The sequence below is a fragment of the Cyprinodon variegatus genome, unplaced genomic scaffold, assembly GCF_000732505.1.
Source record: "Cyprinodon variegatus isolate N-32 unplaced genomic scaffold, C_variegatus-1.0 Scaffold30, whole genome shotgun sequence".
NCBI lineage: Eukaryota > Metazoa > Chordata > Actinopteri > Cyprinodontiformes > Cyprinodontidae > Cyprinodon > Cyprinodon variegatus.
Window position 1 is genome coordinate 2,063,333 of NW_015150483.1, and position 17,582 is coordinate 2,080,914.

Sequence of the window (17,582 nt, forward strand, 5' to 3'; positions counted from 1 at the left end):
TTGAACAACATCTTTATTTGCCTTTTGTCTTTCTGGGTTGGAGCATAGTCAGGGCCTTTTTCCAGTCTGTCTTCAATAGAGGAGAGCAGATTTCTGGATTTTGAGGATGATTTGTGGATCTAGCAATCATTTATCTTTATTTTCTAAGGTTTTTAAGGAAAAATAAGAGGACTTGCTGATTATGTAATTTACCTGCATGCAATGGCGTAAATATCAGTAAGCAGAGACTGCAGTTGCAACCTCTTAGGGGCCCCGTCACTGACATCTAGTTGGCCCCCTACGCAATTGTGGACTAGGTCGGGGGTTGTTGTAGTTCGTATGGGGCCCACCCAGATAATGTTGCTTACGGGCCTATTGTTGGTTCATTATTCCAATGCCTGCATGTGTTAATTTCTAACAATAGTCTCAGTGCTGTTACTTACTAAGCTGAATAATTCAACCATTTACTTCTTCCTAGAATAGTAATGGTAAACTCATCTGTGAATGACTCGGCGAGTCTGGGATTCTCTTATAAATTCACTAAAGAAAATGGTTGGATATAAATAAAGTTTATCTTTTGGAAAATTGTGTTACATAATCTATTTTGGTAGATATGTCCGAGTGGACACATTTCTTCGATTTAGCCGTCATTATATTTTTTAATAACTATTTCAAGTTAGATCTCTGATCATTAAATGTGCCTTTTTAATGTGACCATTTACTTTGGTGTTGGTTTAAGGAGCTCCTGTAACGCCACAACATCTGCTTTTAGATCATAGCTGAGCTTTTCAGGTGGCCTGTATTTGAACTAATTGCGTACTCACATCCATATTAGCAATACATTAAAGCAGAGTTTAATTGTTGCTGCTTGGAGGTCCAAGTTAACCAAAACACCTGCATGACCATTTACCCTTTTATATACAATTTTCAATTTTTGCATTATTGGCTCAATAATAAATTAAATAATTTTAGTGGTTTTGGACATCATACATTACAATAACAGCATGAAAGTCTATTTGAATATACAGAAGAGCCGTATGAAAAGTAAAATTTATTTCAATTATTTCCCGGCATATCTTTGCAATACTAGCAATGGTCACACAAATATTGTGATGGTAATATGTGTTGTAAAACCCTTGACGGGACAGTTTTCCAAAGTCCAGTTTTCAGATGGTGAGAGGCAGAGGCCAAGCTGCTTGAAGTCCAGGGTGGAGTCTCCACAGTCTGAGATCATTTGTGGAGACATATCATTTACCAGTGATGGCTCGCTGATTTCCATCAAGTCTAAAGTCAGTACAGTTTTCTATCAGGACCTTATAGAGGAATTCAAGTTCCCTCTGCTGCCAAATTTTATAAGGATGTTTTTTTTTTATCTGCTAATTTTCTAAGAAATTGTATTTTAGGGTTTCAGATGCTGTAAGCCATTGCAATGAACAGAGATGAACAATAAAAATACATCAATCTGTCTTTACTTCTGCACATGAGTTTTCTATTTATTGATATAAAGTTGGTAATCAATTTCACAAAAAAAAAATTATTATTGCTGACGTTCTAATTAAAATTTCAGCCTTGTAGAAAGAAGATCAAGGAGTCAAACCATAGCCTGCTGTCTGTGTTTGTTCCACGTCCATTTGTTGGTTCTTTCAGGGTACTCCTTCACCAGCCCAAAGAAACGAGTATTAGTTCTTAGAATAAAGGTATAGTGGAGGATGTTCTTTTCCCGGGTGGATCATCAAATTAAGTGGTCCTCCTAATTGTCAATCATTCTGGTGATATGTTTACATAAGGCCGCCTATTTTCACTTAACGGTGGTGAGTCTGACATGGAAAGTAAGCTTGTACGAGTGATGCAAACAGCAACTTTTAAACAGAGTGTGCACAAGGAGAAATGGGCTCGTGCATGCTCTTGCACGCTTTCAATAGGCGTTCCCTCTTGGGGGCGGGTACAGAGTTGTGTAAGTGCATTTTCTTTTAAAGTGGAGAGGGTGTGTATTTTCAAAAACTTGTGAAAATTCGCCATTATACCTTTAACTGATCTCCATTGTATCCTTAGATGTGAGAGAGTTTGCATGGCTGTCTGTTCTGTGTCTCTGTGTTCCCCTGTGATGGCTGAGGACCTGTACATGATGTACAAAGCCTCTCAAACAATGACAGCTCAAGCATAAGTCCCAGCTCCCTGCCTAGAGAAGCTGGTATAGACAAGCGATGGATGGACATTATTAGAATTTATTAATATTTACCTGCCCATCATTGCAGCTCTTCCTTGAATCCTTTCCTTTACAAACTGACTTAACTTATTTTATGTTTCTCCAGCCGGTAACAATGACCCATGTTTATTTTTAACATACCCACCATAAAACTGATCTTTGAAGCCAAAAATCCCATCTGCAGAACATTTTCCATCAAATCCAAACCTTAGAGCCTCATAGCCAGCCAGTCTATTTTACTAACTGTATCCAGAGTTGAATAATGAGACTAACTACTGTAACAGCAAATTTCTGACCTCTCGTGGATGGCCGTCGTGTCCCAGGATTTCTCTGTAGAATTCCACATTGTCCGTCATGAATTCATCTCCCTTGTGAAACAAGAGGTAGGTCAGAGCGCACTGGAGCGCCCCCTCCAGCCTGTTGACTGCAGAAATAAAACATAACAGAGTTGAGAGCAGTTTGAAGTTTGTGATCTTACTATATTACATATATTACCACCGATTGGTAATATCATATTATAGATTAGCTAAAGCTGAGTACTGATTTGTGAGGGAAAAAATGTTTGCTTCTTCATGTCAATTAATTGTTTCAAAAGACTGGCTACTGCATGGCCATTTTTTCCCTTGGAAAGGCATGCACATTTTAACTGTTTCGTAACACATAAATCTGGAACTGGGGACCTTTTAGTTGTGTGTTTCTGCTAGGTGCAAACATTCTTTACTCTGCTGTAAAGGTGAAAGGTTAATGCAGGACTTTCCCTTTCAGCTGAAGCAATCAATTTGTTGCTGTCAGCTGCAGTTTACAGATTTACGGAGATTTGAGCTCAAATAGAAACATATTTGTAAGGATTTACTGGCAACTGAAACAGATAAAGTACCCTAAACCAGTGCTGAGTGATTTAAAACTTCCACTGATGATGCTGCTGCAGAGAAGAAAGCAGACGGAGGCTGCAGTGCAGAACAGGTTCTTCATAGCAAATCGATGGTGACCATTATGGTCAGATTACTCTTTTTACAAATTTTTATAGTTGAAGACCATGTGGGCTGTCAAATATCAAATCCTCACACAAACCTTAACTTGAAAACTGATTGCCAGACTGTTTAAAGAAATTCACATAATCATGGAGACACATCTCTGAAAATCTAAATATTTAGAAACTGTTTCTAAGCTGGGTGGAGTCCTCAGCAAAATCACTTAAGCTGTCTGCATGTTATTGCGGTTACCCTGAGTGCTTGTATCTGCATGCATGAACTGTTGAGGTAATAATCCTCCTTTAGATCATATCTCTACATTTAAAAAAACATGCACAAGGACTTCAAATGGAGAATGGACAAATCTAACATTTATTCACTTAATTCAGCATTTGGGTTAACTCATAAAAAACAACAAGAAAACTGTATAAGACTATAAACATTCTACCTTTAAAATAGGCAAACTGAAGGTAATCATAATGAAGAGGCAGGTAGTTCTCCATGGGAGAAAGGCGGCCTGGACGGGTAGCCAGGTCTCGGACACACTCGTGCTCGCAGTGCAACACCTGAGTGAAGTGATCTGAAACAAATGCATCAACAAAGATAACAGGCTTTTACTGATATGTAATAAAAGACCTCTTAGAAGGGAATGAGTCATTACTTATAATGCAAATTAAAATAAAGTTCACAATTTCCACTGATAAGGAATTAATATCTGGAGAATCCTTTTTTTCCAAAAACGTGTTTGGTTTCGCTTGCTTTACTTATCATTTCCTTATGCCATGGTTTTAAGGACAACCAGCAGTAACAGCATGAGTGTTTGAATGTGTTGTTAACATATATGCGCAGTGAGGTCACTCTTTTAACAGCTGCAGCACAATTTTCCTCAGACAGACCAGCTGTAATGTGTTTCAATTTCTTTAAGAGCTCCCGAGAAACAGAGGTCAAACGTGAGTCATGCATGACTCTAACACAATTCAGGTCAATTACAGAAATTCAAACTTATACAGTTGGAAGTAGCTCTGTTAAATCCCTTCCTTTCTGATCCAAGTCAAGCATGAGATTGTTTTAACAAACCCATATTTTATTACACATAGAAACATTATGACTGAGAATTCTTCTGTTGTGGTGCTATGGAAAATAATCCCTTCATTCAAAGCAAAACAAAACTAGTTGGATTTTTTTGGAAATTATTTTAATCAGACCAGACATGAGAGAGTCAGAAAACTCTTGATAGCTATTAAGCTACTGAACAAAAACTTGCTTTGTTTTCCCCCCAAAATTGGCCTCACTTTTGTCAACAAGACACTCCTAACAGCAAAAACTTGAGCTAATGAGACTTGTTCATGTGAAGCTAAGAGTAGAAGGGAAAATGCATGGCAAATAAAAACAGTCTACAGTTGGGATTCTTTGTGAATTCCAGAGGTCAACAGGGTCCCATAGCTCAGGATTTAAAATAGACATCTGAGGCTAAATCCTATCAAATTAAAAGTCTATGCATCTTATCCCCTCAAAACTTACACCAACTTCAGCAGCTTTTGCAACAGTTAACCTGGCAAGGGGCCCAAAATTTGTTTAACGGAATGAATGTTGTGAATTGAAAAATGAAAACACTGGGTTTCAAAGGTTTTCAAAGAAAAAAAGAGTGTTTTACTTTGTGATATTGTCAACTGTTCTACGTCTATGAAGATAACCAGAGCTACGTTTATACCATGACTGCCAAGTTTAGAGAAAGTTTAGTGCTCTGTATGCATGCTGGGCGCCTCCGGGATGCATTGCTGTCCCACTCAGGACAAAAGCTTGTGACATTTCATGGGCATTAACACGCCGTGCATTATGCATAAGTTAGGCTGTCGTTGGTCATAGGTTCTGGGCTCATTACGAATAATCTATGCATACGCCCATAATTGAAAAAATATGCAGAAAGTTCAGCGTATGCCAGCATTTTAGAAGATTCTGGAGCATACGCTGGCTAAATAAATGTCAAGGTGTGACAGGGCTATAAGAAAGGACAAAAACTCTGCCTTTATATAGTTAAGGCCTAAAACGATAAGCTGGAGTTCACCTAAATATTAATATAAAGCCATTTGCATGGGTAGTAAATATACATAAATGGGTTAGGGCAATAGCCCAGCTAGTTATTGCATATGTAGCCCTCTTCATACACCTGGCATTTTTCTTAATGTTGATATATTTTACACCAAAGGATTATTAGAGAATATTAGAGAACAAATATAGAAAAGCATCATAAAAAAGCATAAAAAGGTATACAACACATGAACTAATATGCATTTAAATTTAGGTTATAAAACAATGTCCCAAGCTCTAAACATCCACAAAGCTCTGTTCAATCCTTTACCTCCAAACGGAGAAGTCAGTCAGCAAACCTGTGCAGAGGACAACTTTAGTCATGCAGTAACGGATGGGTGAAAACAACTAATCCGTTGTTTAAATAAATCTGACTGAACTTGATCTATATAGCAAAGAAGAATGTGAACAACAAATCAGTCTCTACATGCGCAAAGCTAGAGACCTACAGCTCTTTCACAAAAATATTGACTGGGGAAAACACAATACACATTTATGGCGCAATTTAGATTTCATTTCTTTAACTTTTATGATTACGTGCTACTATATGCCAGTCATGTGCTACTGTATGCCAGTAAATCTCACACCCTTTCCCACAAACTGCTAAAATGTAAAAAAAAAAATATATAAAATCACTGCATATCCATCAGCTATAACTGTAATGACTGATTGTGCTTCTATTTAGAGATGCACATCTGGAACTCGACAGTCTACTGATCTGTAATGGAGATTAGAGGAATAGTATGAGGAAATTGCTGTTTAGTGTTTAGTTATTGTCAGTAGAGCTTTCAAAGACGGATAATTTCAGTTATGAATTTCAGTTGAGCAAATAATATACACCTTTTTATTAATTAACACCTTTTTATTTCAAAGAAGTTCTAGCTGAAGCATTTTGGTCTATTTTGACACTGGCTTTGACAATAGTTTTATGGACTATGCTTTTACTACTTCAGCCAAGGAGGTTCTTTTTTGTTTAGTTTTGGAAGTGTTGGTTTGCTGGTTAGCAAGATTAACAATCATCAACAAATCATGGATTGATTGCTCTGTTGTTTTAAACAACAGGTATGGCTTCATCCAACCAAGATCCCAATAAATCAGATTACAGGATCTTTGGATTTAGGAATCTTTCATATGATTCTTTATAAGCTGCTTGGTGAAAGTCTGCACTGTCAGTGTTTTCTAATTATTCTTTTATTCTCATGTATTCAAACCAAACTGCATCTTATGAAAGCACCGTACGAGATCTAGAAATTATTTCAAAGAGCTGTCACACACCAGTGATGATGGCAAGAAATTGAAATAGAAAATAAATCAAAGCTTTTAATACATTGAAGCAGAGGTTGGATGTCAGTTCAAAAAAACTACTAACAATAACAGGACATCTTGCTGCATAACTGATTCTGCAAATTTTCCAACATAACATCTGCTTTTCTAGACTCTGAGTTGGCCTGAATCTATTGTTCTGTTGCAAATCAAAACTATTAACAAGGTATATCTATCTTCAAGTCCAAGTATAAAGTTATTATCCCAACTATTATAGATTTTAACCACTTTAACCAATAGATCACCTTAAATAAAAAAAAAAAAAAAACAGGTCATACAGTCTCAAAAAGCAAAACCAAACCACCCTTCTTTGCTGCTTCAGGTCCCTGTTAATAAATTTTTTTAGGTGTTCCTGTCTTACCTGACACGACTTCATGTAGGCTGTAACGGTAGCGTAGGTGATCGTGGCCCTCAAACTTTTGTGGACCCTGGCACAGGGCCCGACACTCCACATCAGCTCTGTAGTATTCCACCAAAGCATCCTCAAACAGAGTCACAGCTTCTTCATAGTCGCGTTTGTCGTAAAACTTTACTGCCCTCATAAATAATTGCTGTCAAAGAGAAGCGACAAGAAAGGAAAAGAAGTGATTCAGGCTCCAAGTCTTCAGACATTCCTCGTTTCTGAATTTTCTGCATTTAAGGTTCGATATTTTCTTGTGATCATATTGTCTTTAGCAAATTGTTTGCATGATTTCTGAGGGTCAAAGTTTCCTTTAGCAATAATTAATTTCAGCACAAAAAGATACTTAATGGCAGAACAAAACTTTTATGCAATCCCACAAGACTAAGCTGAATTTACTGATTATTTAACTTTTTAAAAGTGTAGTGGAGGATGTTCTTTTTTAATATTTTTTTTTTATGTGTCAATAGTCTTATTTGCGGGGAAACTTTTTATATATAAATATGGGTGAGATGAAATCCATCCAAATAACCCTCTTATCAATGGGTACCTTCACCTCCTCGAGGTGAAATGGGGTCATGTACGCTTTCGCACGCGTTTAGTAGGCATTCCCTCTGAGAAGCGGGTACAGGGTTGTGCATGAGAGTTTTTTTTTAAGTGGAGAGAGGGGGTCTTTTCAAAAATTCGTGAAAATCCTTCACTATACCTTTAACACAACTATCACCCTGGATTTCATTTTGGGGAATCAGGGTAAGAACAGAAATACAAAAATGGCTTTTAAAGATGAAAAGAATGTTTTGAAAACAAAGCATTATTTTAAAATGTATTACAGTAAGGGTTTTAGTTGTGATGTAAGACACTCAAATAGTGTGAGGAATGTTTTGCCTAATAATAAACTGCCAAGAGAAGAAGGGGGGCAGGAGAGGCAGGTAAAGGAGCAACAACTCATAGGCATTCACAGCGTCACTGCTAAAAGGCCTAAATTAGTAATCCGTCTTCAAAACTCTATGGATAATTTGCAGATCAACATCAGCTGCACTTTTAAAATCAGATGCCACATGTTACAAATAAAAGGTCAATGTTAGCAAGAAAGTCTCACAAATAAGTTTCACCTGGTGGGGGCGTGCTTCCTGGTCCACAAAGTGGTTTTCTTCTACACCCTGCTGAGTTTTATACTGTTCAAGGTTTTGGCCCATCTCCACATGTTCCGGATTGGCCTGGAAGTAGGTATGAGCCGCTGCCGCCGCCTTTTCAGGCATCTTCAGCTGAAACAGAAAAACAAAAGCAGAGACGGAAAAAAAAAAAATCCATTACTAATCCAGTAAAGGGGGACTTTACTTTGGGTTAAATCACAAGAAATTCACACAAACTCATTTAAGCTGAATTCAAATAGATAAAAAGAGAACATAACTGCATCATCAGGGCTTTTCCATCACAGTCGATTGTGCTGTTCTGCTATTTATGTTTCATATTTATTTCAAACAGCAAAGCCTCTCAGTAGAACGGTTTTGCTGGGAGGACAGACTGACAGAAAAGCCAACATTTCTTTATAGCTCCATCTGGCAATAGATGCACTTGACAAAAATATGTTAAACGCAGAAATAGATAGTTGGACTACACTTCAAGCGTTGTCACATTTTAACAGAGGAAATCTGAGCAGATTTAGGAGGCTGTACTGTTCCCATCCACATCCTGTTATGAAAAGAGTGCCATCATTTCTTTGGCCAATATAATAAATAATTACTTCACAGTCAAAAACATATGAAGTTCCCAGATGCGGGTTAAAGGGGGGTATAGTAAAAAACCTGAACCCATTATTCAGATTTTCTTACTAAGACATGCATCTAACATGGATGTCTGATTAATGTAAAAAGCTTGTAAGAAGAAGAGTCTGCTGATTCTTTGCATTTTAAAGACCTTGAAGAGAATAATGTTTTAATTCTCTGAAAATCAGAACAATCAACACAAGTACAGCCTAAATTTAGCTAAAGCAGCATTGTATGAGGCTTGAAAAAAAAATACTGATGTCTATCATTTTTATAGCAACTTTATATTAATAAAGAATAGATAAAAAAAAAAATCCCAGGATTCCACATTATAATCATTACAATGGTGAAAGAAAACATGTTTAAAGATTTGAAATCATGCTCTGAGGGCTTATTTTCCACGAGCAAGTATTATCCATGATTGTAATCTAGCTTCCCTCATCAGCAATCAAGAGTACAACAGTGAGCGAACAGTAACAGTCTTTGTCCTCTTTGTTTGTCAGAACAACAAAGACAAAAAAATGCTATCATCTCTGCCTTGTGTCAGACAAGACCATAGTTTTCAAGCCTGAACATGATCTGGAGCAAACAAGCACCTTATACTGAATTAAGGTCAAAACATAAAAAAAGCTCAGCTCAGTGTTATCTACATTCTATGACTTAATAATAATTGAACTTTATTGATCTCACATTGGATAAATTTACCTCTGCATTTAACCCATTCCCTTGGGGAGCAGTGGGCTGCCATCATGGGGCGTCAATGGACCCAGAGCTGCAGTCTGTGGGAGTGGGGCTGGAACTCACAACCTCAGGATTCCAAGCTCTATGCCCTAACCACTGGGCCGCCACTCCCCTATATGGGGGACTTGTATGATATTGTTCACTAACGTTGGAAATTATTCGCAAAAACTAACATAATCTTATGAATTATGATTAATAAATACAGGTTTGGTTAGTTAGAGCTTTATTTGTGAGCAGGAAGCAAAGAAAGAGAATTCAGGGATTGTAAGGGCATTAAAATCAAACAGCTGGAGGTGAAAGCAGACTTTGACTTGCCACTTGGTACAGTACAGTAGGAAACTTGGCAGTTCCTTTTCTATTATTTTTCACACTCATTCAGAATTAGGGAAATCCCTGTCATGGAAAAGTTGAGAATGTTTTTCCACAGACATGTGTGCACACATATACTGTTGATGTAAAACCAAAGTCATTTCGATCCCCCTTATCGAAAAAGCAGAAACTTGTCTTCCCACATATATATCACTTTACACTGAATAATAATACTGCTGTCAGACAATGTTGGCTCTGCCTCATGCTGGATTAGCCCTGAAAGGCCAAAGGGAGAGGCAGAGTCGAATGCATTCCTGACTGGATCACCTGCTAGGAACTGGAAAGGATCCAGCAACACTGACCCAAAAGCAGGGAAGAATGAGAGCAGCGTAAGTTTTAAGAGGGATGGGGTTGTTTCCTTTGTCCTTTTTACCACAGGTTTTCTCCAAGAACCACAGAGAAGATGGGATTTGTACGTTTCTTTTTCTTTGGAGATAAAAATAAAAGGATGCATCAAGAAACTGCCCATTGGCCTGAGGATTATAGTAGCTTAGAAATTCAGAAAATCTGATCTTTATTACTTTAACATTGCTTTATGAATGAGCATAATCGATCATTTGGTTACCTGTTCATTTTATATCCCTGCATTGTCAAGCTCTTTCCTAGATTACTTCACTTTCAGAGCCAGAACTTCCAGGCCTCAGGTCCTCAAGTTAAAATCTATTTGGACGTTTAAGGAAAACAAATAACACCAGAGAAGGGTCACTCTTACCTGACTATTGCACATTGGATTAGAAGAAATTAGGTTCATTGAGAGTCTAGACCCATTTAAAGGAAGAATTACTAAGGAGATTCTTATTCCAACAACTTTCTATAGAAATCAGTTTCAATTGTTAAACTAAAAGCATTTCTGTGTAAGATTAAAAAAAAGGAGTTCTTAGAAAGTAAGGTTGTGTTTTGGCTTTTTGTGCTAAAAGGAAAGTTAATCCAAAATATTAATGAAACACCTGAGTCCAAGATAAAAGCTGGGCTATTTTTGTAGCATATAAATCAGGGTAATGAATGGATTTTTAGGCTATATCCACAAAACGTAAAAAAGCCAGCTGCCATACTAGTAAAGAAGGTAGAAGAAAGAAGAGATGTAAACAACGGAAGCAGAGTGTCGAGAGTGAAGGTGTGTTTGTGTGGTCCGAGTACAAAGAAGCATCGAGAAGTGTACAGGATTTCAAAACCTTGTAAACATTTAGATTGTAAAACAGAACAACGAACACTAAAGTCTGTTCATTGCTTGGTGTATTAATGCTAATGCATTTGGCTGCTATTTTACAAGCTGTCTTATGACTATTGTTAGGTTTTATAAGAGTGAACTTAATTTAAGAAGGAATGTCAAATCATAAAGTTCTTCAAATACAATTAAAGCAAATAGAGTAGCCATAGAATAACGTCCGGATGACATAGTACTAATAGTTTAGGAGAAGAATAATTAACAGACAGGGCTAGTTTTTAACAAAAACTATTTTGAGTCTGGTTGTATTTTACTATCTGGAAGACTCAGCCAAACTTTATTTGCCGCCACATGATCCGGACCCACTTCTGCCAACCTTCTGCTCTCTAAACCTCCTCTGCAGCAAATAGCATTCAAGACTCTCCTTTATAAGCACTTTATTGTGGTTCTGTCTCCATTCAAACCAAGCTGAAACCCACCTTCACCTTCCCAATCAACATTCTCCTCCAATTAACTCCCTTCCTCCTTCATCTGCAGTCCATCACCTGTGTCCAGGCCATCGCTATTCATCTCTATTCTTGTAAATCTGCCCATTCTATCATATGCGCTTTCTGCAGATGTCCAAGCGCCAAATTATCTGTATATCTAATTGCCTAATTCTTTCTTTGTGATTCTCTAAGGGTTGGAATATTTTTCTGTATGTGATAAACACCCAACATCCATAATGAGTTTAGAGTATCCCTTAAACAGATTCCTAGATTTTGTTATATGTATATTTTCTAATACAATTGTAATATAGAGAAACAGCTGTTGTTTTAACTTTTCTAAACCAAAATAAAAGCATGTTTCAGTCAGGAGTAATTGCCGCTGGCACAACAGCAGGAATATTTTAGTTGCTGCTAATTTTTACGTCAATCCACAAGATTTGAATTACTAAAGCACTGCCATTTAAAGTAAATCTCCCAACACATTTGGATAATGTGGATCTTGTGCTGCATGACTACATTTACCCTCCCACATCCTTTTAAAGCCGCACCTGTACAGGCAAATAAATGCCCCTAGTCCTTTACTTTGCTCATGTGGAGTGTTCTGCCAATTTAGAAAAAAATCTACTTTTGATGTGGGCATGATGTCGTGCCAAGCTAAATGCATATTAAAATGCTCCACCAGGCCTCTGCCTGAAGGTATTTAGACAGGTCTGGGCTGGCACCCTAGAAACACCATTGATGTTTTGGCCTTCAGTAAAAGCATTTATGCCTTATAGGTCAGTTTAACTAAAATATATTTGATTGCTAAATGAGTTCAAGTAATTTATTGATAAATCACAAATTATCTGATTAATTGTGCATACAATGGGAAAAGAATCTAGGAATAAGTACAAATGTCTTAAGTAGGTAAATACGATTATCTGCCAATGGAATGAGTATTTCTACTCTTAAAATAAGACAATTATTATTTAGATAATATGCACTACAAATAAGACAATGCAATTGGTTTTGTATCTTAAATACATCTTAAATGTAAATTGTCTTGTTCCACTGGCAAAGTGTCTCATTTACTACCTTAATTCAAGTAAAATACATTTATTTTAAGAAAAAAATGACTTAATTAGTTTTCAATATTTTGTAATATATATATAACTGTTTATCTTTGTCTAAAATCTCTACTAAAGTAATTTTTTTAACGTTCCATTTGTTCCCTGCCCTCAGATCTTAATAAAAAGAATAAAAATATGCAGATACTTTTTGTGTCACCTTGTTAAATAGCAGAGCTCAGTCTGTCTTAGAAGGCAGTACTTTCCTTCAAGACTGACAATGATCGTTTTCTACTTTTGGGTACTTTAGATCGCTGATGAAACACAAAATAATAGCAAATATGGGTAATAATGTTGAGACTCCAGTAATAATACTATTTCTATACAGTTTGTCCGAGTGGCGCTGTCATATGATGATGTCACAAGAAAGAGCAGGGCCCCGAGCAGATCTGGTACCAACAACGGTTTATTTATTACCTTCCTACCTCACTTTCTGTTTAAATTATCGGGAAGGAGCACGGTCAGACTTTTGATTAATTCCAGCAAGTCTGGAATTGCTAAGTATTGCTTTTAGAGCCTGAACAAAGCAGCATTCAATCATAAGAATGTACATATTGTTCTCCTTCAAATACACTTCACCAGTCTCACCATTTTTAATGCATGCCCATGTCTCAAAATATTTAGACACTTCTGCTCTTTAACTTTACAATCTTAGCTGATTAAACCAGATGTCCTTTGTGGTTTGCTGGCTAGACCAGTCTAACACACAATCTCACATGTAACAGAAGTTTTTCCAACCAAGTCAAAAAAAAAACAGCCAACAAGACAAGGTGTCCTTTAAATACAGCAAGGTTAACACATTAAGCACATGCTACTGAAGGAAAAGAGTGATGTCATGGGTTACAGCAGCCAGCTTTGATGTTCGTTTTCCCCCTCCTTTAATTTTCTGCCCATCAAACCACCTCTTACACTATTCCTGTCTGTTCTCGTTGACAGCTCTGCACACTAAGCTCTTTCTACTGCTCCTGTACGGTAAGTTTCTGAGGAATTACTGGAGGAAAAAAAAAAACTACCTAAGGTTTCTTCAAAATAGCTGATTCATTCGTCACACGAAGACATGAATGGATTCATAAAGGATAAGAGCAAACTTAGAGGAAAACTGCAGTAGGAAAATAAAGCAAATCTCCACTCTGTGTTTAGAAACTGCTGACTTTTATTAAGAGGCATAAAGAACAAACAGACTTGACCACAATATCCTGCAGCCCAGAAAGTGAAACAGGCACTCACAATCCAGAAGCTATTAGCTATCAAAACACAGTTTTTCTCTATTATGAGCTAATAAGGGTCTGCTGTTTTTACATCTGCAGCCTTGTCTGCCCTGTGGTTGACATTAACTGGCCCAACGGGAAAATAACTGCTCATGCTACTCTCAGCATATCATCAGAGTTCCTATTTAAACTTGGTGGGTTTGATGAGAGTCTAAACAACCTTCTTCCTGAGGCTATTCTTAGACAACCTGACACCACAGAAGCAAAAGTCACCAGAATCAGTCCACAAATGCACAAGGTGTGTATGTGCAAGGTGTGTATGATTTAAGTAGTGCAGACAGGGTGGAAAATTGATCATAATGTCTTCCTTGACGCCTCTTAAAACACATTTCTCCTGTTTCCTCCTGCTGAAAATACGACAACACATTCACTCCTTTTTTCCAGAGATTTCTAAAAACAGATATGCTTGACCAACTATTTATTTAAGCTACAATCTTCTGATCTCACTCCACAAGAGCTTCCATTCACATATAGGTGCCTTTTTTAACTGTGGAAAACTTTGAAGGATCCAAGAAGTTTGGAAAACAGCAACTCTATCACTCTCCTTTTTGGTGGAGGTTGGTGAGTGTGCTCCAAAGGTGTACACAGAGTGGAATTGGAGCCTACGTGGGGGACACTATCAATACCGGTAGCAGGATTCTTCTTACTTGCCTGGATAAACCGAAACAGATGTTTTCCCTGCAGGAGAGAGATTAGGAGCCCTCATGTGAATAAGTAAAACACATTAGGCCAACCGAAAGCATAAAAGCACTGATGATACACTTGTAATCCAAGGTTTATGTATTTTATTACCCAAATACTAAATGTGGAAGCTGTATCTTCTGTTTCCCATCAACATATCCACACCAAAGCTCTTTTCACACATATACACACTTACACGCACAGCTTTCTATTGTTAAAAAACTTTAAAGTACAGTATTTTATTGTTTATCATTTAATTGTTCACTATTATGTTATTCTTATAAATTTTCTAAGGCCCAAAGTTGTGTGACAATTTTTTCCTATAATATTTTTGCACCAGAATTTCCCCATTGTGGGACAATAAAGGGATTATCTAATCTATTCTATTGTTGTACAATGCAAAACATCACACAGCAGTCCTCACTCGATGAGAGCAGGACCCTTAAATGCATCATAGACGCAATTCTTATATCTGAGCTTACAATTGTGATAGCAAACATTTTTCTATGGCTGTGAGAAATATTTGACTGAAGAATAAACTATGATGCTATTGTTTCCAAATATAAACAAAGTCAGATGTTTTGTGCCATGGAGCTAAGTGCTGTCAAATTATTGCAAAATCCCATGATGAGGGGCTTAAAAAGCTCATAAATCAACTGTGATTAACTCAAGAAGAGCAGAACTTGCGCAATAGAAAATCCTATCGTTTCTAACACTATATACACTTAAAGATTTAAAGATTGGCAGGAATTCCTGTATCAGAGGAAAAAATACAAGAAACATTGCATTTGAAGGACACATTTACAGCTTTTCCGGTCAGACTTAGGGGCCAAAGGTGAGCTTCGCACATACGTGTGACCACACTCATCTTCCCACTTCCCCTCTAAGGCAGCCAGTCAGGAAAAACAAGAAACAGTGAGCATGATTTGGAGTTTAAGTGTTAAATCCTAAGCAAACTGGTGTGAACCCATTCTGAGCAGGACTTATGCACGGGGAAAAGGTTAGGATTTTTGAGCCCTGATAGACCATGGCAGCGTTCATCCAGAGGATCAAGCATAAAAGAAAAGAAAATGTTTTTTTGATTTCTGAAATCAATTTAGAGTCTCAGTAATGAGTAACATGGGAGAAACAGAGCACTTGTCTAGAATATGTCAAGCATGGAAGTGAGGAATGGAAAAGAAAACTTTTCCATTGAAAGCAGACACTGTTCTTTGCAAAATGGTCTGTTCTCATACTCATGCACATTAGCTAATGCATTCATGTCAGTGGAATCTTATTTTTATCAGTATTGATGATAACACAGTTGGCAGATACACTGGAAATGTTATCTTTTAAAAGATTTATCAACTGAGTTTTACTGAAACACACACTGAAACTAAAACCCATATTTTTCAGGGGTTGAATCTACTATTGTGGTAAATTGCATGTAGAAATCATAAAGACTTAACTAAACACCTAATCATATCTTGGTTTATTGTGTGATTTCTAATGTTACGTTGCTGGCTGTGCATAATGGGATGAAATGCTAACTGATGCTAGAAATTAAAATTGATGAAACACACCTATATTTTTAAAGTTAAAATAAACAGTGTTTTTCCTTACTCTGCAGGTCACAGAATTTGAAACACTAGATTCATTAATTTATTAATTTAAAAACTATAGGGTAATTCCGTATCAATTTGAATATTATAGAAATTGAATTTCATTCATAAGATATTATACAGATTAATTACACTCGGCCTGATGTATTCCATTCTTCCTCTTCACTCCAAGAAACAATCCATTACAATTGGTGACGATCCGCATCATAATCTGGATGCAGGATTTTTCTAAACTGTTTTTTAACATTATTTGGGGTAAAATGCAGTTTCCCCCCTAAACCAGAGGGTGGCAACAGTGACTATTGACAGTTTCAGACTAATAAAAATCCAGAATTATTATACTGAAGATGATGAAAGGAAAGGTGAGCCATGCCTCGCTCGAAGTCTCGTTCTGCTGCTAAATGAAGAAGTTAAGAGCAGAGCAAACACCAGAGGCTGCAGACATACACTGTGCTTTATTTATAAGCTTATGAAAGAATTTTAAGGTAAATGTTACAAAAGGTGCACCTCATGCCTACAATCAATTCATTCAAAGTTGGTAATGACCCAGATCATGTGCTTGTTATAGCTATAGGTGTAAATCACAACATGCGTCAGAATTTGTTCCATGGCAGACGTCTAATCTCTCCAAGTGCTTTTCTAGTTCTTAACTAGACGATTGATTTTTCGCATCAGCATACAAATAATGGAAAGATTACATTTGAAATCAAAATGTTACACTAAATGAATAAAAACACCAATATATAAAAAATTGGATTTAATAAAAAGTATGTATAAAACTATAGGTTATTTTCAAAAAGTGACTATTGAGCCTCACCGTTTGTAAAATGTATACATAACCAGATATGTCTACTATGAAGCAACAATCAAGCTGATTATTATAACAATTATCTATCCTCAAAAATAATGTTTTCATATTTAGTTTTTGCATTGTTCATTTCCTCTAGAGGCAATTATGAACTAGCCACAGAGGAATAAAGGGAAATCTGTTTAGATGTCTTCATTTGTTCCCGATGAACATGGTGCACATTCTGGATACTGTCACATAACACAAACCCAGTGCTTCTGATTCACAGCATGCCGACTGGAATTTATATGAAACTAGCCTAAAAACACACTCCCACAAAAACACCAAAATCACATGATACTTAAGGCTTTTTGCACAAATGAAATTATATTCATGAATACTGAGTCAGATTGTTTGTACCTAATTGGTCTACTTGGTGTACTTCCAAAAAAGTTTTAAAAAATCCACTGGACTTTGTTTCCAAGTTTGAAGATGTTTGCTTCCAATCCAGAAAGCTTTTTCAATTCAAAATGTTAGAAGTAGCGTTTAGTTTGAGGCTTTATAGAGTGGACCATGCTTGTTTTCTAAGCCAAAACAAGGCTTTGGTTTGGTCCACTCTATAAAGCCTCAAACTAAACGCTAC

General features: G+C 36.9%; 1 protein-coding gene across 1 annotated transcript in view; it reads right to left on the reverse strand.

Moving 5' to 3' along the window:
* p3h2 (prolyl 3-hydroxylase 2) overlaps nt 1-17,582 on the reverse strand; it is a 55,710-nt gene that overhangs the window by 5,549 nt on the left and 32,579 nt on the right. Inside the window, exons 2-5 of the mRNA XM_015399776.1 lie at nt 8,080-8,232; nt 6,929-7,118; nt 3,605-3,736; nt 2,482-2,609 (exon numbers count right to left, since the gene is read on the reverse strand). Of these exons, the coding sequence (XP_015255262.1) occupies nt 2,482-2,609; nt 3,605-3,736; nt 6,929-7,118; nt 8,080-8,232 (603 nt within the window). The remainder of the gene's footprint in view (nt 1-2,481; nt 2,610-3,604; nt 3,737-6,928; nt 7,119-8,079; nt 8,233-17,582) is intronic.